This window comes from Abrus precatorius, unplaced genomic scaffold (genome assembly GCF_003935025.1).
Source record: "Abrus precatorius isolate BTA unplaced genomic scaffold, Abrus_2018 Scaffold8, whole genome shotgun sequence".
In the NCBI taxonomy this organism is placed as follows: domain Eukaryota; kingdom Viridiplantae; phylum Streptophyta; class Magnoliopsida; order Fabales; family Fabaceae; genus Abrus; species Abrus precatorius.
The window spans coordinates 20,242,109-20,266,313 of NW_020874428.1; the positions used below are offsets into that span (position 1 = coordinate 20,242,109).

General features: G+C 28.8%; 1 protein-coding gene across 5 annotated transcripts; it reads left to right on the forward strand.

The window, feature by feature from the left end:
- The first annotated feature begins 11,901 nt into the window (after window positions 1–11,901).
- Window positions 11,902–23,493, forward strand: LOC113846060 (GBF-interacting protein 1). Of its 5 annotated transcripts, none has more exons than XM_027473892.1 (11): window positions 11,902–12,384; window positions 14,765–14,808; window positions 15,377–15,485; window positions 15,887–16,013; window positions 16,134–16,528; window positions 16,626–16,808; window positions 18,862–19,249; window positions 19,707–20,004; window positions 20,096–20,257; window positions 21,764–22,252; window positions 22,494–23,406. In XM_027473892.1, exons 1-11 carry the CDS (start codon window positions 12,222–12,224, stop codon window positions 22,788–22,790), a joined length of 2,655 nt encoding a protein of 884 aa, XP_027329693.1. In that variant the 5' UTR covers window positions 11,902–12,221; the 3' UTR covers window positions 22,791–23,406. The 5 variants fall into 5 exon arrangements, with proteins under 5 accessions (XP_027329693.1, XP_027329697.1, XP_027329696.1 ...); XM_027473896.1 differs by having other exon boundaries at window positions 11,932–12,384; window positions 22,452–23,493; XM_027473895.1 differs by having other exon boundaries at window positions 11,932–12,384; window positions 21,764–22,248; window positions 22,452–23,384.
- Window positions 23,494–24,205: the final 712 nt, after the last annotated feature.

Below are 24,205 nucleotides of genomic sequence, written 5' to 3' on the forward strand. Positions count from 1 at the left end.
GTGACTAAAACATATATCTTTTAGAACCAACATGAAAGTGTACTTTTTATTTATAAAAATAATTATTAAAACTGATAGAAAAAATAAAAATAAAATAGTGATTTTTTAAAAAATAAAGTAATTCAAATAGATTTCTAATCTTATCCATTTCAACTCTTGTCTAAGTTGAGAAGTTGACTTAAAAGTCAAAATCCCATAGCAAAACAATCACGTGATTAGGGGCCAAAACAGAAAAACTACAAGCAAAGCAATTAGATTCCTAAATATGATACACTGATATAAATTCATGATCCACCATCACTTATTCATTATTTCTTGAATATATATATATATATATATATATATATATATATATATATGGCCAAACATTAAAGCATAAAACGCCATTAACCACCAAGTTTGGAAACAATACATGTCAAGTGTTAGCAGTGACAGGTTATGATGCTGGAGTTTTATGATTGCGTCATATTCAATGGACAAGTTCCTCCATTTTATGAAATTTGTTTTATGTTTTGTGATTGGTTCGAAGAATAAAATACTCACAATGTGATTTGGTTAAGTGTTATATATACGATGATACTAAGAATATTTTGTGCCTTGTATTATAATTCTTTATCTATGACATAAATTCAAATGCTGTTCCTGGATGCATTACTGTATTAGCTGAATCTGTCAGCTGGGAAAATGATGATAACTTAAGGAACACAAGAAGGAAAATCATATGCCACGTTTTTGTAGCAGTGTTAACTATTAAATGAAGATCATGACAACCAAGCATTTCATGTTTCTTTTTAAACAAATTAAAATTGGCAAATTTTTAAACAAAAATATTCATGTCGCTTTTGAGGATTGATTTTTAACAAGTAATAAGATTTTAATTAAAAAGTATATTTGTTATATTTTTATATAATAACTTTTTGTTAGATGACAATTATTTAACTCAGTTAGCATCCTCTCATTCTATTGTAGTTCTCCGTCTTATCACACTTATCACCGATTTAATTTTTAAAGTAGTGTAATATATTAATGGAAGTTAATTTGAGTACTAAGCGTCTTGGTGTCGGTTAAATAAGGTTATGAGTTTGAGTCTTTGTGTATATAAAAAAAATTAATAATAAACTCACTTATCACATCTAAGTACGCGACCTGAATCAAATCTATTATTTATTAATTATAAAATAAGTTTGAAACATTTCAAACAAATAAATTATAAGATAAGTTTGTGATTTATTTAAAATTTTATAATATTTTGTTTTGATTATAAGTTAATAGAATTGTTTATCAACAAAATGAAGAGAATTGATAATTTAAAAAAATAGTTTATAAGAAGTTACTCTAAATAATATTTTATTTATCAAAAGCTAATTATTAATATATATTTTTAACTTTTTAAATAATTTATACTCACACAAAATAATTTTAATTTTTGTCATTTAATATATTTTGAATAATTTATACTTTAGTTCAATTAATTATAAGTTATACTAAAGTTGAATAGATTTGACAAATAATGAGACAAGTGTTCTCAATAAAATTATATAATCCTATGTTTTAAAACTTGCTCTGAAGGGAATTTGAGAATCAAAACTAAACTTGGAGTAAAAGAATGATTTAAAATCTGTCTTTCTCGTTACATTTTATCCATATGTAAATAATATATCGTGGTCCGTCTTATCCTAATTACATGTTTCTATCGATTCGATTTAGATCAATATGATTCGAATTTTGAGATCCATCGAGTTAGATTGAAATATAAATTATTTTATCTAATCTGTAAAACCAAAGTTTAAGTTTAATCTTAAATAGTATTTTACATTTAAATAAATTTAATATATACACTTTGAAATATGAATATTTGAAAATTATTGTATTTTATTATCATTATTATACATGTGATTCAAAAAATATTAATTTAATTAATGATGTTAATTAAGAATTTTCTTTTAAAAATCTTAAATATGTTATTAAAACTTTTAGAATATGTCAAGGTTTTATATGTTTGTTGAATATTTTTAAAAAATTAATGAAAGCTAATTTCACACTAACTAAATTATCTTACATTAAAAATATTTTAAAATAAAAATTATCTTATCAAAAACTTATCATGACATAAGTTTAAATAATCCAGTTCTTATTTTTTGATTTTTTTTTTACGAGATATATTGATTATTTTACTTTATCAAACATCATTTATCATAATATACTGTTATTCTCCCAATTCTCTAAACTAACTTACAATCTTTTTCTTTCTCCTTCCTTTCTATTTCTTTTTCAATCATAATCAAAGTTATCACTTACCAATTAATCCAGCAATTCAGAGAGGATCTTGACCTAGGCAGAGAATTTTTTCCCAGTCAGCACTTTTCAATTCAGGACAAAAGTAAGCTAATTTAGAACTATTTAAATTTAATGTTACTAGTTTATCAACATGTGCATAGGTGTTTTTTTTATAATATAATATATTAATTTTATGATAGAAACTTATATTAAAAAAATATGTATATGAACATTTTTGCATATAACATATTAGATTAGCATTCTCTCTCTTGCTTGTATGGTTTGATATAACAATTGACAAAATCCAAGTAAAAGTTTCATAGCATAAAGATGGGGATCAAAATGCACCTTTTCTATGTTTAAGTGTGTGATTGCTGACTAGGGATGCAATCAAGACAACCCACTAAGCAAGCAAATGGCTCAGACACATTATAAATTAATTAAGCATTATCACATGCCTACCATATAACTTCACATACAAATAAAATAGGAAATGAGATGCACATAATTTAATAACTGTTGCTTAAATTTTTAGCTTATTTAAAATAATTTTTTTTTTAAAGAAAATAATGTGTCAAATGCTTTCTTTCTGCTTCAAGGAGAAAGGAAACAGCAAAAGCCCAATTTAGGCCCAAGTCCAGCCAAAGGAACAGAGTGTGCTCGTTTCTCACAGTCACTCACCAAAGTCTAGCTTCCTTTTATACCATTCTTCCAAAAAATTATATATATATATATATTTAAAGAAAAAATAGATAATATAGTTAAGAAAATTGGAAAGCAAAAAGAAATTACCTCCCCAAAGGATGCACCACCTTAGCTCTCCCACAAAGATTTTCCTTTACATAGAATCAGAACTCACACAGGGGAAGGGAATGAGTTTGGAGATGGAAAAATAAAATCATAGAAAAGGGTATTCAACATCAATTTATCTGAGTTTAAGGAAAAATAAAATTACAAATTTTAAAATTTAATTAATATAAACCAAATTAATTCAATAAAAATTGTATGAATTTGATTCATGTCATCAAATTAAACCAAAAATAAATTATTATATTTTAAAAAAAATTATTCATACACATTCTTTATTATATAAAATTTAAATTTAGTATTAGTATGAATTATAAACAAATTAGTCTTCAATGTTTTTAAACAATAACTAAATCCATTCTAATGTTATTTTCAAATAATGTATAACTTTTTTTATAATTATATACTTATACGTCTCATTAATATTTTTACTTATAATTTTATAAATAAGTTGGATGGAGATCATACGAAAAATTAAAATAAAAAAACAAAAAAAATGAAATGTTTAAATACTAAAATGTATATAATTGAAAAATTTTTAAAAAAATTCGGGTGATTAAAGTCATTCAAATTGAAAAAAAAAATCAAGCTATTTAATTGAGTTATTTTGAATTTAAATTAAAATAAACTAATATAATTAATTATATTTTTTTTGTCAATTGAGTTTAATCTTTTTTTTTCAATAATTTAGTTTAGTTTATCAAATTAATCAAATCCCTCCCGGGTCGCCTTGTGGAACTGGAACTCAAGCCCATACCTATCACATTGGGTTGCAAAAAGGCTGGATTGGACTGAAAAGCCTCTGGTATCATTTTCTGTCTTACATAATAATTCCTTTTAAAGAATTATTTAAAGTATAAAATAAAAAAAATAAGAATATAATCAGAGAAAAGATAAAAAAATAAAAAAATAAATATTCATTGCAAACTAGCATAAATTGAACACGTGGGCATATTATTATTTTTTTTTTATAATACGTATAAGATAATATATGTCAAGAAATCAATAAAAATTATTTTTTAAAATTTATAACATTTAATGTTATTAATATATTAAATTATGTAATATTTTCTTATTTTTTATTAAAAAATATAGGAAAAATCTATTAAATTTCATCTTACCCTTGCTTGGTCATATACATCCATAATTAAGTACAATAATATTTCTGTGATTTTCGTAAATATTTTTTATACTAAATAGCAATTCTTATATTATTAATACATTTTTTATTTTAATAAATTATATAAAAAATTCATTTTTAATTATTTAATTTTTTAATATACACTTAAAGACATAATATATATATATATATATATAATATTTTTATTAAATATTATAAGATGTTACACAATTTAATGTATTGATAGTATCATTATAATTTTTAATAAAAAATATTATTAATTAAAGTATTATTATTATTATTACATATTGTTAAATATACGTTAAAATTTTATTAATTATTTAACTAATATTCGAAAGACACTGGGAAATGATAAAAAAAATAGAGAGAGAAAATACGATGGATTAAAGTTAAAAATTTATTAATTATTAATTATTTTGGGGCCTGCCATGGTGCTACCATTGCATCTTTAAATTCCAAAGCATCAAATGAAATTATCTTATTAAACAAAATTAATACCGCTTAAGGTCTTAAATTATGAGAGTTAAACAAGTTATCATAACTTCTTATCATAACTTCAATTAAGTATATGAGAGACATTTTGATGTTTAACTTTAACTGCTGCATTCATGGCTCCTAGTTACAATTCACTTTCATCATTATATATTCATGTCATGTGTCTTAAAAGATGAAAGGGTCAACAATCTTTCTATTTTTGTTGTGTTTACATATATATCTTTGCCAATTGTCTTCAGATGTAGTTCTGTGTGATGCCAATTCCTCTTATATTTTTCCATTTGTTTAATTATTATTATTTTTACAAAATTTATTAATAATTAGTATTTTATTTATAATTTTACTCTTAATAATTAGTGTTTGTTTGGTAAGAAAAGTTAAATAGTTAATGTAATAACTGAAGACCATATTAGAAAGTTAAGTAATTATAACTTTTTTTATTAAATTTAGTATACCAAATTTTTTTTATTCTAAAGCAAAATCTCAAATGTCATCTACTATGATAATTAATATTGCACTTATTGATTATCTTCTCACTAAATAAATATCAATTACTAAATATAAAATTATAACAAAATAATTATTTATTGATTCTATAAAATGATGATAAAAAATATAAAATATAAAATTTTAAAAGTGTTAAAAGAAAAGAAAAAAAGCTAAAAGGGTAATAAACAACTTTGCTATATCTTCATATGCATTCTTTTAGAATAATTTCAAAATTTTTTATGCTTTATGTATGTGTATATATATTTTTTACTTTTTGTTAATAAATAAAGTATTTTTTTTCTAATAGGTATGTCTATAAAATTCGTTTAATTATTAAATAAAGTAACTATTAAATATTCTGTTAAAAATTTAACAATTTATTTACTATTATATCATCATTTGTTATTATTTTAAATAATAATTAAAAAAATTCCTTCAACTTTTAAATTTGAGATTAAGTAATTAAGGTGACCAAATTTTTATTAAAAAATATATTTATTTCATTAAGAATATAAAAATATCATTTATATTTTTTTAATAAATATTTGCTAGTTTTATACGCTTAAAATCAATCTTAAAAATGTAAATAGACAAAAAAAAATATTCACAATCAACGCGTAAAACTTTCGGTATTGACTAATAATAATAATAATAATAATAATAATAATATAAAATGGGTAGTTCTACCTTGCTTTGTAAATTAAACACTTTTTATGCGTGCGAGGATTATCCTTCACTCTTCACATTAATAACAATGGAAAATAAGTAACAGTTTTAAATATAAAGATAATCAATCATAAGCATCGATATACTTAATAGTATAATAACTATAACTAATAATAAATATTTTGCACAACTCGCTTATATTATAAAATGTAAATGCTGAGTCACGATATCAGTGAAGGAATTGAAATTTTAAAAAATTATCGAAAACATTATAATGAATACTTTTATAATTTTTAATGTATTTAAATATGAATTTTAATATTTTTTATTACTTTCTTGACTATTATCCTTAGTGTTGAGAAAAAAAAATGAGACATTTCACGAACAAATCCCTATAAGAAAAAAAAAACTATGCATAATTAATATAGTTTGATATCTCATGTTCATGTATACAAATTTTTAATATAATTTGAAGCAAATAAAATTATAAATAATCTTTCTTATAATTTTTATAAAAATAAAATTAGAAATCCTCTTTTCGTAACACATATAAATCACTACATGTTAACAAGGTGAAAAAAAAAAGCTTACAGTAAATGCTCATATTTGTAGGACTTTATTTACTTTTTCCCTCTTCAAGTTATTCAACACAGTTAATGTAATTAAATATATATTGTCCACGTCTATAAATATTCAACATAATTCTATTATCTTATAATTTGTATATGACTAACATTACAAATTTACACACACAAAAATTGTTAATTCTTTTCTAACTCATTGTCACTTAAATAAAAAATTATAATAAATATTCATGTTTATATATATATATATATATATATAATCCTTTTTTTAATTATTCAATATATGACAAACGAATTTTATTCACTTTACCTAATACCTAAGATAATGGATAATAAGACCTTAAAAACAAATATTTTATAATATACAAAACTTTTATATATGAATATTTCACATTTATTCGTGTAACATGGAGAGAATATAAATAAGTAAAAATAAGAGGAGTTGAATTATAATATAATGTAGTATTCGTTGTAATGCGTTTCTATAATATTAATTCGCTATACCGTACGTGTGGTCATGTGGTATTACTGTTTCCATATGATATATAAAGACCAATTATAAATATACGAAGGGGTGTACTTAATAAGAATATTTTTTATTTTAAAATTAAGAGAATTAAAAATATAAATTAATATAATTACCCATGAATAATTAAAATTAAAAATAGTTAATAATTATATGATCACTTAAAAATTATATATTTTTATTTTTAATTATTTAAAAAATTAATAATTTATATTTACTATTTTTATATTCATAATGGTCAAATAATCTTACTTAATACATTTCCAACATATAAAAACCAAAATATTGATGTATCAATAGTAAAGTCTTTTCAACATTTTTTTTTATATTTTTATTGAATTACTAAAATATATTATTCATATAATATTATTTTGTTATAATATCTTTACACTAGTATAATATTGTCCACTTTAGTACTAAATCTTTATGCTTTTATTTTTTAAAATCATTCAAAAGGCTTTATACTAATAGAGATATCTACTGTACTTATATGTCCTTAATCCAATGATCTTTTCAAATTTTAGTAAATGTGAGAATTTGTTCACACATTCCAATAATCTTTTTCTCAAACAAAATCTTTTAACACCATAGTTTTTCCTGGAGGGCCCTCACCCTTTTCTAGAGGTCTACCCACACAGGGCCCTCCTCTGGCCCTAGTTGGAAGATTCATCATCTGGAGTTCACCTTATGTATCCACATCCACGTGACACTATCTGGGAATCTAGATTATGATACCACTTATTATAATAAGTATGGACTTTTTACTAAATCTCTACACTAGTATGATATTATTTACTTTGAGCTTAAGCTCTCGTGATTTTATTTTTGGACCACTTGTTATAACAAGTATAGACTTTTTACTATATCATTACACTAGTATGATATTATTCACTTTAAGCTTAAGCCCTTATGATTTTATTTTTGTTCGCACATCACAAATATCTTTCCCTCAAATGAAGTCCTTTAGCACTAGAGTCCACTTGGAGGCACCCTTACCACACTAGGCCCTCCTCTAGCCATATTCAGGTGATTCATTACTATATTTTTTTTTTCCCCTCAATTCTAGTAAACGTGAGACTTTGTTTGCACATCTCAACACATTGTAACACGCATTAGTCTTGAGATTAAACATAAATCACATGTTTAATGTGAATGAAGAAGATGGTAAGGTAATAAAGTTGAGAACAAATTAATGGTGGCAGTATTCATTTTTTAACGATAAAGATGATGATCAACATTAAAATCATATGTTTAATTATTAATTATTTTATTTTATTTATTTATTTTAGTATTTATATAAGAAACTGTGAAAATAAAATAAATTTATTTTCAGCATTTTTTACAAATATTTTAAAATAGAAAACAGAATAAAAATGAAAACAGAAAATATATTTGGAAACTAAAAATTCCTTAACATTTTTTATTCAATTTGAGAAGATACAAAATGAATGAAAAAGATGAAAAAAAAGAAAGAGGAAAAGGCAATGTAAGGGGAAGAAGAGAAACGTTTCTTTATTTCTAAAGGAAATTTTCAGAAAGTTTATCGATTTACAGAGAAAGTTGAAGGGTTTAGAGAAAAGAATTATTATTTTTATTGGTTAATAAGGTTGAACGTTTGAAAAAATAAATATACTATTTAGTTTGAAAAATGTTGCACGAAGCCTGTGACTTACCCCTGAATTCTACCCATAATTTCTATTAAATAAAATGTTTTTTTCTCTTAACTAATACATAACTAATAAAATCTATTCGTGTTTATTTATATAAATTTTTAAATGTTTTTTAATTAATCTTTATATTATAAATAGAAGTAAATAATTTAAAAATATGACTGTAAATTTTAAACTCAAAAGTACCGATTGATTCACGTGGATGATATGTACTGATTTTTTTTAAAATAAATAAACACATGATTTAATAATAAAAGGATTTATATTTTGTAAATAATTATACATATAATAATTTTATTATTTAAAATAATATTTTTTAAAACTATTTTTTAATTTTATATTTATGAATAATATATATTTAAAGATATTATAAAAATAAATAATTTTAAAATATAATCATTTTGAAATAATACTTTTATCATGTCAAAATTTTTGAATTAAATTTTAATAATTAATTTATATTAATAACTATAAATTTAAGAAATAAAATTATTAAGAGTAAACATTAAATTTGAAAATATAAACAAATTAAAATATTTTTTATAAATATAAAATAGATATATATAAAATATTATAAATATATATAAGGTAATAATAAAAAATATAGATAAAAATAGAATCATTGTAATAGAAGAAAATGTAATTCACAATTTCACATATCATTCTCATCGTAAAACGTTACTATAATAAATTGTTAAAAAGAGTAGCTCCACTAATAATTTATTTCTTAAATAATAGATTGTTATTTACATAAAAGATATATATATATATATATATATATATATATATATATTATTTTTTATTTAAAATTTAAAATTTTTATTATATTTTTATGTATAAAAAAATTAATTAAAAAATAACGATGAATGGCTTAAAATTTAACTTAATTTATAATAGAAGTTATTTTTAAATGGGGTAGACTTTAAGGTTATATAGAAAAAGGATTAGTTAAATTTCAAGATTAATTTAAATAAAGCTAAAGTATTTAATTGTGAAAGAAATTAAGTTTAAGAATTGATATACTAATAAGATAAGATATGATAATTCAATAACAATAAAATATGACAATAATTAAATAAATTTTTATTATATTTTATATGTGATGCAAACTAATACAATAAATTAAACAACATTACATTATTACATTTTATCTATTTTTAATATAAATTTATTTATAAAATAAGAGTTAACTAGAGAAATAAATAATATAAGTCTATGGTTGATAAGTATATATTTTGACACATTTTTATAGTTTATATATTTATGTTTGACCTTTATTTTAATTGAGTTTTATACTAATATATATATATATATATATATATATATTATGCAATTTAACATAAAAAAGTTATAGTAAAATTTTTAAGTATATTGGTTAAAAAATAGAGCAACACACAGACTTTAGCATAGGGTGCTTCGAACCTATGCACGTCCCAACTCTTAGGGCTTTCAAACCTTATTAAAGGAGTCTTAAGAACGATAATTAAGACATCTTTGATTAAAACTTTAAACACACTCTTTTCATCTCATGTTTCACATATCTTTTTTTTATTGGATCTCTGGCTCATTCTTAGTAGAATTTGGAGCTTGGAGCTTAAAATAATCATAAACTCATCTCATCCTCAATATTTAGGGATAATCTAGTTTACTTTTTTCTGTACATTTATTTATGATTGTTTTAATTATTTCCTTTAATATAAATAACTAAATCTATAACTAAGATTATGAGAATTTTTGTTCATAAATTTACGAAGTTTTAATCTAAATTTGATTTACATCCGTGATCAGTATTTATTCTATTGCGCTTAATTGTATGTTGTGAATTAATTACTCATAACATAACACTAATTAATTATATTGTTAGATAATCATATTTCGATTAATTAATGAATCTATAGGATAAAACGAGATAAGTGATTAAGTGGACTACGCTAATTTTTCTCTTCTTATAGTTATTAAATTAACATGTTCATAAATATTTTTCTATTTTCTTGAATTAATATATTACAAACCCTTATACCGTAGATTCCTTTCATATAAGTTCAATTAATTATTTTTATTAATAATTGATTTTATAGTTAAATTATTACTTTTATTTAATTTCGTATTCTTTAAATTCAAACAATTAAATTAAAAAATTCTCAATAATTAATATTTTTTTTCGTTAAACAATAATTTTGAGAACTTAATTTAAAAACTATTTATTACTTTTCAATAGATAAACTTAGTTACAAACAATAGAATATACTTTTTATATCTTATTTATTAAATAAAAAATTTAAATATATTAATTTTTTATTATAATATTTTATTCTATTAACCAAATGATCTTTAAATATTGTTTGGTATAAAATAAAAAATTATAATATCTCTTCATCTAATAGAGTTGGACACCATATATGTAAATTAATAAGTAAAAAACTATTTCAACCACTTACAATGATTGCCTTAGTTTACATAAAAAAATATTACATTTACATAATTTACATTAAATTTATTTTTATTAACTTTTCATTTATTTCATCTACACGTTTCGTAATTTTGGTAATTACATGAAGTTACTAGATATTTTTAATAATTAAATTAACATCAAGTAAATTTTTATATACTAAATAAATATATACTAAACATAAATACAAATATTTAATGTTATTTATAATATAATAAAAATAATTAATAGTATATAATAATTTATAAATCCATTATTAAATATATTTTATTTATATGATATTTTATATTTTTTATATTATTTTAATTTTATTATTTATATATTTCATCCATATATTCCTCAAATTTTTATTTTAAACATTTTAAGTTTGTCTTAAATATTTATTTTTAATAATTAAATTGATATAAATCCAAATTGTTTGTTCAATAATTCATTTAATATTTTTATTAAATATATTTTAACATAAATAAAAAATACTTAATATATAATATATTATAAATTCATACGTCTTACATCAAATAAATGTAAAATATAGTTATTTAAATAGCTTAAGGAGCTTTTTGGTAATTACATGAAGTTATTTAAAAATATAGTTTGTCTTTTTTGGGCACTGCCCCTATGATTATAAAAGAAAAAAAAAGATAAAGGAGTACAATCTTATTTCTAGAAAATATAAAATTAAATGAACGAGGAAGAAAATAGGAAAGCTCAAAGAAAAATAGAAGGAAAAGAAAAGGCAAGTAGAAGGAAAAGGAGAGGCAGAGGCACAAAAAGCCCTTCACACTGTAAAAAAAATTATAAACAAGAAAGAAAGACACATTACATACATACACACTTGGTTTTGCTGCCTCTCTCCTCTCCTCTCTCTCCCATATTCCTAGTTTGAGAATTCAGATTGATCAATTCAAACAAACCCCATTGAAAAATAGATCATACTCTGCCAATTCTAATTGAACTCTCTCTCTCTCTCTCTCTCTCTCTCTCTTTCTCTCTCCATGTTTATTTAGTGCCCCTTTTGTTTTGCATCATCCAATCAATCACTGACCCCTCTTTGCTCCCTTCTCTTCATTGCCCACATATTTTGTTTTCGCAAAGTTTGTGACTTTGGGTTGCAAAGATGAGCAGTGCTGGGTTTAGGGCTTCAATTCCGAGCAGTGTGAGGAAGACGATCCAGAACATCAAGGAGATCACAGGTAATCACAGTGAAGAAGATGTCTATGCAATGCTCAAGGAATGTTCTATGGATCCCAACGAGACCGCTCAGAAGCTTCTCCTTCAGGGTATCATTGTTTTTCTCTCCTTTCCCTTTTGCCCTTTCTCACTTAACTTCCTATGGATTCGATCTTGATCTTAATCCCTTTTTTCTTGTGATCCATGTGTTGGACTATGTGTTTTCTCATCTAGGTTTCCTTTGTTTTGTTTTGATTCTTTCTTTTTCTCCCTTTTCTGTAGTGGGGTGGAAATAGGGGAATGATTTTGTTTGCTATGATGGCTTTTCACTGTTGACACACTTTCGTTAGGCTGAGATGGGGATTTTTTTGACACCCCTTTTGGTTTGAGGGCCTTTGTGTAGCTGGGCTTATTGAAAGTTCAGATTTTGGAGAAAACTTTCAGACCTTGATATGTTTGGTTCATTTGTTTAGGTTATGGACTTGGCTCTTTGTGTTAGAATGGTTTATCGTTTCATTTGGGGTTCATCTTCCATTGTCTATTTGCTCGTTAATAACTTGAGAGCTGCTTTTGTGTTTAAGCTTGTACTATGACTCAATCTCAGTTTATTGATGTTTTGTTTTGTGTGATTCTTGGTTGCATGAAGTTTAGAAAGTCAGTTATCTTGGTTGCATGCAGTTAACCTGACATTGCTATTTCCTTGCTTTGTGCTGTTTGTAAGGATATTTTGGGGATAGGACCTCATCTGTTTTTGCATTGTTGCTATGTCTTTACGAAGAGTTTTTTCTTGCAGTTCTTGTAAAATTTGGTGTTTCTGATGATATGTGTAGGCTTTGGAAATAATTAGGCTAAAACTGAAGTTATAGCAGCATAGCAGATCTCAATGTGATGCTATAACAAAGAAAGTGGACTGAGTGGAAACACTTACAAATTTTGTAATGAACACATAATTGATAACTGCATTTGTTTTAAAACTTTAGTAAAAGAACTGGAACTGGAATAGAGAAAATATAGGACAGGATCACAGGAATTATTTGAGAAAAAGATCAAGCTAACTAATTTATCATGATTCATGAGCATAGCAGTTAAAACTAAAATCATATTTAGCATAGTTAGTACAACTGTAAATGACTGAGAATAACCTACAAATAGGAAGAGAGATGTAAGAGAACAAGAAAAAAGGGAAGAAACACTGGAGAGGGCTGCGTGCAAAACAGGGGTACAGAGCTGGGTGTGACACTGAATGAAGGGTGGAAGGCAAAAGCAAGGTAAAAAAAAGGTAAAATCATGAAAAATAGTTAATGAGTACTTTTAAATTTGGACTCAACTGAGGAAGATGCTATGTGCAACGCTCTGGAAAGATAATTTCTGATCCCTATATTAGTTTGTTGTTGGTGTTGGTGGACCTCAACTCCCTAGTTGGTATAACCCATTGGTCAAGGTGGGTTATACTGAAGTTAAGACAGCAAATTTAGCTCCTTGTAGAATAGCAGTCACTATGGTCCATATGGAACCACACTGCAGCTCACTATTATGGCACCCCATGCCACAACAGTGAAGTTCTCTGCTACAAAAATTCAGAAGCGGCCAAGAGCCATGCTATTGTATGTAGTAATGTCCATGTGATAGTGCGATGTTGTTACAGCATTTGGTTTCAGTGGAGTATCCATTGGTGTGTGAAATTTGAAGTTCTTATTTTGCACTGGTTTTCTTGACATTCTGATTGAATTTTTGCCAGTTTTATTTGCCTACTTACAAAGAAAATTGATTTAGGTGGTTTGAATATGTACAAAGAAGGCGGCATTAGTGAGGAGTGAATGACATGACTTTTAGTCCGGAGAAAAGGAGCAAAGGAAGACCCAAAAGAGCTTTGGATAAAATTATTAAAAGAAATCTCATGATAAATAATATCTAAAAGAAATTGGTTTTTGACCAAATTCAAGAGTGTCATGTGATCTATGTAGTTAATCTCATTTAGGTAGATAAGATTTGGTTGTTGTTTTATTTGTCTACTTACTAGGTAAATTTTAAGCAATGAATTTTTCTTGCAGGCTATTAATTCTCAGTTTTAATTGTTATGCACGTTTGATTTTTCTTGTTTTTGATTGGCTGTAGATCTGTGGTTAGTTGATCTTTGATAGTATTGTCCTCCAAAATTATTTTCATGCTCTTTTAATTGTTTCTTCCTTTTAGTGATTGGTTGGAGTGTGAAGTTTCTAGTTGTCATCATTTTGCTTATATGATTCCAATTCCGTTAATGTTAAATTTTTTACAATGAAATGTTGAAATAGCTTGGGCAGTGTTTTGCTTTCTTTGGGGTTATTGATTCAATCTTTCAACCTTCTCTCTTTGAATGCCCATGCATGATTTCTATGGGCTCATTGGTTGTGAAATTCTGATGTAAATTCTAAATGAGTTCATACATTGTTGTGTTACATATTTATTGTTCATACTGTGTCACTGTCTTAACATAGATCATTTGTTTTACAGACACATTTCATGAGGTCAAAAGAAAGAGAGACAAAAGAAAGGAGGTAAGATATTTATTTTAAGTCAGTGGTGGACTTCAATGATGTATTATTAATTGGCTCTTTTGGTTGATTATCTATTGTTTCAGTTTTTACTATTGTTGACTAGATTACAGTACTTGAAAATAAAAAGCGTATGGGCAATTTGTGTCTAATCATACCACACAGGGATATTATAATTGTACAACTTCAATTATAATAATTAGTATCGTAATTACTAGAGGAATCAACTCCTTAATTAGAGCACTAATTGACTATACTCATTACAAATATCTTAAGATATTTTTAAAACACCTGATTCAAGCCAGAGTTTATATAGCATATGCATCAATCTTGGAGTAGGGTTCTTCTTCTCTAGTAGTACTTCATTTTTGTTGGGGAGACAGACTAATGCGTCTCATTGGTAGGAGAAAGGATACATTTAGGAGTTTTAGAAGTTGTGTCGCTTGCCAACATGATGTGGCTCTTTTTATTTTACTTGTGTTCTAATTATTTTAAAAAAATTTATTAATCATTCAATGTAGTTGGCTAATTCTGTTTTTGTTTCTCCTTTCATTTGTTTATGATTTTGCAGAATCTTAACAACAGAGAATCTGTGGAGCCACGTTGGAGGCCTGGCACCCAAGGGCGGGGGGGAGGTAGGGGTGGTCGAGGAAATTTTTCACCTCATAATGCATCACATGGTGAATAACCATTCTCAACTACAACATATTTGAAGATTTATTTATTTCCTGTTAGTTAAATCCCTGCTTTTGTTGACTAATATAGTTTTTTGCTTTGACTACTTTAGGTTCTGTAGGTCTAGAAATGTTAGAAATAGTTTAATGTGTTTGAGCACGGCATAACATCATTTGGCTGTTTTCTACCACCTTAAATTTTTACACCAGTGGTCATGCTGTATATCTTGGAAGTTGTTACCTGGCTGTTTACATGAATTCCTTGTAGCTTATATGAAAAATAGTAAAATACCAATTATACTTATATCTGCATTCTAGTTTCAATTAATACTCAAATTAAGATATTATGTTAGCCTGTCATACCTAAATACCTAAATCAAGATTATATGTTTTGGACCTTCTCACAGATGCTGCTGGTAGCAAGAATTCCGGTACAGGAAAAGATAATGGAATCCCTCAAGTTACTGAGAAAGTTGCACTGCCTAAGACAGCTTCTCAAGAGACAATATCTAAAGAAAAAAGTTCTGGAACAAGGTGAGACCATATTAAGTAACTATTTCTATTTTTGTTTTGGTTGGCCATCCTCTGCCAATTACTTTACTGCAATGTGAATTTTGTCTTAGCACCTTTGGTTTGAACTACATGATTTTGCAGCTCTATACCTGCTAATGCCAATGGTCCAATAAGTGTAACTTCTGGAACTACTAGTGGTGTGAGTCCTCTCCCTTCATCTGCTGGAACTGGAGACAGAATGGGTCCATCTTCTGGTGATATGAATAAATTGAATAGTGCTTTACCCTCTGATAGTTCAAATAAGGTTGCAACGGTTGCTTCTGGAAGTGGACCAATTCTTTTCACCAGTAACCACCCAGGATCTGGACCAGCATCTTCATCAGCTGCCTATTTCTCTTCTTCAGACCCAGTACTGGTTCCATCTGATGATTCATGGTTTCCTGGTGCTGTTGGTGCAATCAAACGTGAAGTGGGAAACATACACCCTCTTGGGGAATTAAATGATGTTAACTCTGCTGAGAACAAATTAACTGCTGGTTAGAATATTTGATATTTTCTTACTTCCAAAATTTGTTAGTTTAAAGTTTTCCAATGTAATTAAAGAATAATTTATCCTCCTTTAACTTATGCCAGCTTCTGAGACTGCCAGTTCTTCTGTGCAAGGAAAGACTCTTGGCAAATCCCAGGGAGCACCTAAGAATCACATTACTGAGATGTCACCTGCGTCATCAACAGTAACTCATGCTAGCCCTTCCACTAGTCGGCCTTCCTCTAATTATAGTACCCGGTCACAACAATTAATTGGCCCTCAGAAAGGTAAATTACGTTTCTGCAGTTCAACAAGTACAGTTTTGGCTCCTGTGTAGTCCCTTGATGTAGATTTATCATGCCTGAATGTTTAATGCTCAAGCATTGTGTTTATTCTTCTATTGCTGTTATGCCCACCCTCCCCCAAAGCTTTGCATGCACAAGCATGTGCTTTTCATCATTAAGTAATGAATGAATAATGAAGAAGATATATCAGACTTATACAGGCAGAGGGATTAGTCATTGAACAGCTTTGCTCCATTGATATTTTTCTCTTTCCATATATGTTTTTTCTGCCTTTTTTCCATTTCAGAAGATCCCTTATCCTCCAATTTCATGTAATAGTCTTATTTTCATCTTAGTGATTCTTCTTTTGCATAAAAGATATACTTCTCTCTGCTTAAATAATGCAATTGACCAAATAATTGTGGAATAAATGTGCTTGTGGGTGGTGGACATAAAATTTTAAAATTTATATTAGAATTATCAATTACTGTTAATTAGGCTAGAGATTATTTTTTTCAGTAGATATTACTCTCTGATTGTAAATCAGCAATAAATACCTGAACATGTGTGTAGCCTAATTGCCTAACAATAATCTCAAGAAATCTCTTTCAAAATGATATCATGAGCAGTGGCATCTCCGTGACCTAATCTGCTGCCAGGTTTCCATATGGAACTTTCTTCAGTGCCTGATTTTACCGTCCTTCAATTTCTGGCAACTATCATTTTTCTAGCGACTTTCCCAATCACTTACCTGTGTCAAACTGCTTTCCTGTCCTAATTCTCTTGCAATAAGTGCAATGAGCAAGGTTGTTATGATTATGACTTTCCTTGAAGGATTGTTTGATCTTATGCTTTTGTGTGGTATCTTCTATTCCAATAATACTTGCCAACTCAGTTTGGTGAGATTGCTGTAGGATTGTTGGGCAAGCTTTGAAACTGTTGACATCAGATGGTTTCTGTGATCTGGATGAGGCTCCAATTAAATGATGGAATGGCTAATTTTCAAAGAAAAGAACCCATGGCCACCCCTGAAATTCAAAGAACCCAAATCTAAAACCTCTTTTTGGTTGTCTATTGATCTCTGTCCACTTTAATTTGAAATTTTTAGTTCTTATATTTTCCCCTATATATGAGTTACTGTCCGGTACCATTGGTGGCACTTCAACTCTGAGTGGTCTACAACTCTGCCTTTGGTCCTCCTCTTCATTTGATAGAGTTGATCAATATTGGTGGTGCTGCCCTGTATATGAGTCAGGGACCTGTTGGTGGATGGTTATTCCATCACGTGACTCTGTTGAAGCACTGGTTATTTTTTACTCATATCATACCTGGTCAAGGCCCCAAAAGACCAAACAATTAGTCTTTCACCAATGGAAGAGCACTTGCAAAGTCTTGGCTGTGTTTTGTGGGTGTTTTTGCCATGTCCTTTTAGTTCTGTTTTGTAGAAAGCTGTTCATTTCTTATATACTATATATTTATAACTTTGATTTGAGTTGTGGCTTTAATGTGTATTTTCATTTGGAGTTTAATTAAATGTGATTTTATGGTCGTCTTCATTGTTATTATATGAAATGTTAGTCTGGCATGAGGGTGAGGCACATCAATTCTAGGTTATAGGTGAAAATTGGATCCATTTTACAAATGACATAGAAAAGGAGGGGAATGTAAACATAGAAATCAAGCAAGGTGGATATAAACTACTGTTTATATCTTATTATGTAAGTTATTATGTGATTATACAGATTTTGTCATTATTATTCACCCAGCTAATAATCATACTCTGGTGTCTATAACTGTCTAGGTGTATGGTTTTAAGATATTGTAGGTGTATATTTGTATTAGATTTGCATGGCTATGCTGGTAAGAGTGAGTGCACTTATAATTTTTCCCAAGTACTAACTGTAGCCATTTATGATGATTGATTGGCTTGTTCTCCCAATGGTGTCAGTTACTCAATGTAGTTGAGTTGATCCCATTCAATGAAATATGACTTTTTTTGTTAGAGTTTGTTAGGTTAACTTGCACTAAATTTATAATTAGTTTCTGTTTCCAACAGCTGGCTCTAATAAGGAGTGGAAGCCAAAACCAACATATACAACTAATCAGGGTTCTACTCCAGTTAGTGCATCTGAGGCTCGGTCTATTTCAGCTGACACAACTGGGCAGTTACAGTCTGCATCTAGTGCCCTAGACTCTGAAGAGGCTACTACAAAATTGCAGAGGAAGCTGGAGGATTTTCATCTTCCGCAGCGTCAACATGTTATACTTCCAAACCATATCATTGTGCCTGATTCTGAAAAGAACAAGTTTAGCTTTGGAAGTTTGGGAGTCACTTTTGGAGTTAATACAAGCTATGTTAGTGGCCCAGAGAGTGAAAAGAGTTCCACATCTCTTTCTGAAACATCTCAGGCTATTGAAGAAACTGTGGAGGAGCGGGACTCAAGGTTGTAATGTTCAATCTCATTTATCCAGGACTTATAGTTTGATTTTCTTGAATTCTATTAAACCTAAGAAAGAATATAAATATAGGAGTATAATTATAAAAACACTTCCATCATGTTAATGGGAATAATAAGCTTCTATAATACCTTGTCAGCTGATTATGCATTTGACATATGACCAGGTTATGTAACTAGCCTATCATTGTCGATAGTTTTCTAACCTTTGAGAAATGAATCTTTGCCCTGGATAATGATAGTGCCTTCTAGTGACCTGTGTAAATAAAATTTATTTCCCTTTCAATTTTTCTTGGTGGCATAATGCTATTTTATAATTGCCTAGATATTGCTTTAACACTTGTATCTTGTATTTCTATACCCTTGTTTTTGTGGGAAAAAAATTAACTTAATTTCTACTAGTTTTTTATTTTGTTTTCTGATAAATCGTCTTTTAAACCTACAGTCAAAATGCTGCGCTGACTTCTGAGGTGGGAGATTATCCGGACCATCCTCAATCACCCACTAATGGACCTGAGAATTTGTCATCCAGTGAGGTTGATGGATCATCCAGTGCCATTCAGGAGTATAGTGAGTCCAAGCAAGAAACTGCTTTGCCATCTGGAGGTCATCAGTACTCAGGGGTTCAGACTTCTCCAAACTATAGTTTTGGTTTCGTGCCCCCAATGTTGGGTACTCAGCTAACACCTTTTGACAATTCTGAGTCTCAAACGCGTGATATTTCTCGACTTCCAAGTTTTATTGTGAGCCCAGCTACCTATTTGTGTTCTTTTGTTCATTGTTTTTATCATGCCTTTTCTCCTGATTAAAAATTTAATTTTTATCTTACTATAGGTCCATCAACAATTGGATCCAGCTAGTTATTATGCCCAGTTTTACCGCACGGGTGCTGATAGTGATGGCCGCCTTTCTCCTTTTTCTTCCGCTGGGGCTAACACCAAGTACAATGGCAATGTTACAGTGCTTCCTGCTCCAAATTCTCAGTCTCCTCAAGAGGTTTGCAGTGATATTATTGCTATTTAAATTTATTTTTGAACCAACCATATAAAATGTAATGTTTCAAAAATTGAAAATTCTGCATGTTGCATCCCCTCTCCTTGTACTGTTTTTTTTTGTTTTTTGGGTTTCATTTCTAATTGTGTATTTCCTACCATCAATTAAAATTCATTGTAAGGTGGAATTGGTTGGAGGCATAGGAGTGAAGTGGGGATATTTGTGAATAGAAGAGTTAAAATTGGCACTTCAGAGCCTGTTTATTTCTAGAGTTTCTGTCAAACTGTTAATTAAAATTCTCTGTTGGAGGTTATCATAGTTGTAGGAATGAAATTGGGAAATGTTAAGGATATAAAGTCATTCACAAGCCTCGACTTGATAGCTTGAGATTTTGGAAAATTGGTGTTCAATGTAGTATTAGAGTGGTGTTACCATCTTGTATGACCTCATCCCAGTACTATTCCACTACCAAGTCCCCTAAAATCTTGAACTCTCTCACATGGTACCACAGCCTAAATGGTCAAGTGGTGATCAGGAGTTTGATTACTGCTGCTACCCTCATTCTCCTAAGTAAAGCTAAACCTTAGCACTAAATTGAATCTAAGCATTATCCATGCTTTAAGCGAAGAGGACTCTTATGTGATGGGGAGGATTAGAGATTCAAAGCACTTGATGAAGCCTACCTAACAACTTAAAACGTTTGGGAGAGTTTGTACTTGACAAGATGCAGTGCTAAATAAAACACACAGTCAATTAGAGTGATAATTTGTCTTTAGCTGCTATGGTGCACTCAAAGTGATGATGCTTCTATTATTTGTTAGATTATTTTATTAGAAATGGACCAAGCTTAATTTAATCCTAAAAGCTAGCTCAAGGGGGGAAGCCTAAAAATCAATATAAGGAGTATTTTGACTATATTTCTTTTAACCAATGTGGGACATTCTCCCTCACCCAAGACTGGACATGGGGGTGGGCTAACACTAAGAATAAGACTGAATAGGCTCTACTACCATACTATATTAGAAATGGATTGGACATTTGGACTTAACTCCAAAGTCTAGCTCAAGGGGAGAGGATTGACCAATCCTTATAATGAGTATTTTGGCCATATTCTTAGCCAATGTTGGATGTCTTAACTGATTTAATAAGTATGTAAAATTATTGTGCTCTCATTCAACTTTGGTTTTTTTTTTTATAACTGGTCTATCTATGAACATGCACTCTCTTTTCTGTGTTGGCTTTGTGGCTTTTCTTCACACTTAACATGGGTTTGAGTTTTTTCCTATTGTACTGATGCTGGCAAAAACTGAATTCAAAATCATAATACTATTAAAATAATTTTTTAATAATATTTTTCTTGAAATAAAATAATGTCATTTTGAGAAATGAAAGGGAGAGATTGAATCTTTAAATACTTGAGCATTTATGTAATTTTGTTTTTTGACCATTTGATTGGTGTGCAAGAGATGAGCTTTTGAAGAGTTTATGCCATCTTATGTTTATTTGCAGGGAGGTGTCTTGTCCACGGCAGGTCCAACACCACTGGTGACTCAAGCTGCTGGCCTGATGCAAAGCTCAATACCCGTTACTCAACAGCCTGTCCCTGTCTTCCGACCTAGTGGAGTTCATATATCTCATTACCCTCCTAACTACATTCATTATGGTCCATATTTTTCACCATTCTATGTCTCACCTCCAGCAATCCACCAATTTTTGGGCAATGGCGCATTTCCTCAACAACCTCAGGCCAGCACTGTATATCCACCGCCCCAAGCTGTGGCTGCCACAGGAATGAAATATCCTCTTCCACAATTCAAACCTGGAGCAAATGCAGCAAACCCAACTCACCTTGTAATGCCAAGTGCCTACGGAGTATATGGATCCTCTCCAGCTGGCTACAATCATAATTCTGCAGCCACTGCCGGGAATTCAACCTCTAATGAGGATCTTGGTTCCTCTCAGTTCAAGGAAAGTAATGTATACATCGGCGGACAGCAGGTTAGTTCTTTTTGAATTCTCTGTCAAGAATTTTAATGAACTTTTATTTAAATGGCTGAAAAAAGACAACATCCACTTATAGAAGTTCAATTAAGTTTAGCTTAGCAGGTTCAATCACACTCCTGCAAGACAGTTATGAAAAATACATGCCATAGAATTTACTGCTTTGCTTGTTTTTTTATTTTTCGGGTACTGGAAGACCTTCATTTGATGATGATTATGTTCTGTAATTCCGCTGCAGAGCGAAGGCTCAGCAGTGTGGATGGCTGCACCTGGCCGAGACATTACCAGTTTGCCCACTAGTACATTCTACAACCTTCCACCGCAGGGTCAGCATGTGACTTTTGCCCCAACTCAGGCTGGCCATGGAACCTTTGCGGGCATCTATCACCCTGCACAAGCAGTGACAGCGGCAACAGTTCATCCACTTCTACAACAATCCCAGACAATGGCTGGAGCGGTTGATATGGTAGGACCTGGAGGCAATGTTTATCAGCAACCTCAGCACGCACAGATCAATTGGCCGAGCAACTACTGAGGTCACGTGTCTTCCTGACAGCTAAATTAGATAATTGATTCCTATCTGGGGAAAATTTTTGAGAAACACCAAAATAGGGTTGGATTTCTGCAAAGACGACATGGCAATTTGGCTACATTTGAGTGTAAGAAGCTGGAAAGTTTGCCAATATGATATTCTGATTGCCCAATTGGGGACATATGAAGGGTAGGACCCCTGTAACCGATATTGACCATTAAAAGTTAGATGAGGTAGAAACATATGCAGGCCTTGTCTTTTTTACTCCTGCTATTTTGTGTTACCATTAATACCTTTGTCATAGCTCCAAGCTTTTCCCTCCCTTTCTTTTGTTGAGGTCCTTGAACTCTCCTATTAAGAGTATTGTTGAGTGATGAGAAATGTCCATTCTTTCTTTCTAGTTTGAGTTAATAGGGTTTGGAAGGTTTAGGTTGGTGGGGAAAGCTTTTCTGGTGCCCCCTTTGTCTTACCTGTAAAGTGAATTTTGATAGCAAGAAAATTATTTACTTAAGCTGTTGTATTGCTATGGGCAAAGTGAACTACTCTCATTTGTTTTCACCTAATTGATGCCTCAATAGTGCTCGTCATGGTTTCCACTAAAGTTGGGTTAAGACTTGGTTTACTTTACTTGTGCTATTGATTCTAATATCTATAATATAGAAATATTTACATAAAAGTATTTAATTTTTGGATAGAGTAAAATATGCTAAAAGAAAAGAAAATAGGAAAATTGATATTTTGGAGAAGAGAAATTTCTGTGAAATATCTATAAATTATTACGCACATCACATGCTTTATGCAAGTGTATTTATTTTACAAATTTATCCATTTATAAAATTTGAAATACTAAGAAATTTTACATGACCATCTATTAGCATGTTCTTATATATCACATGCTTTTGTTCATTGAATTTTCAGCATCTCAAATGTTTTCAAACTTGTTAATACTGTATGGTGTGAGGGAATGTTTAAAAGGGAACGAAGGAAAGAGGATAGCATTTTCTTCTCTCTTTATTTGGTGAATTTGAAAGAGAGAAAAAAATTCCATAATTTTTTTAAATATGTGTTGATTAAATTATCTTGATAATTCTTTTTCTCCTCTATTGTGCATCTATGAAAATTCTTCCTTGTCCATTTTTTCTAGTATCATCTCATCCTGTATTGATATAACACTAGAAATTTAAAAGTTACAAAATAATGATTAAAATTTTAAATGATACAATAAAAAATAATATTATTTTCACGCGTGTCACTTCATAATTATACAAATTTTATCACTGATTTACATTTTTTTAATCTATTTTATGCACGTCTAAACTTTAATTTTATTATCTTTATTGAACTTGAGGTGATATGCACTCAAAATCAAAATATATACCAAATAATATTTTATGACAACATATAAATAAATAATAGGG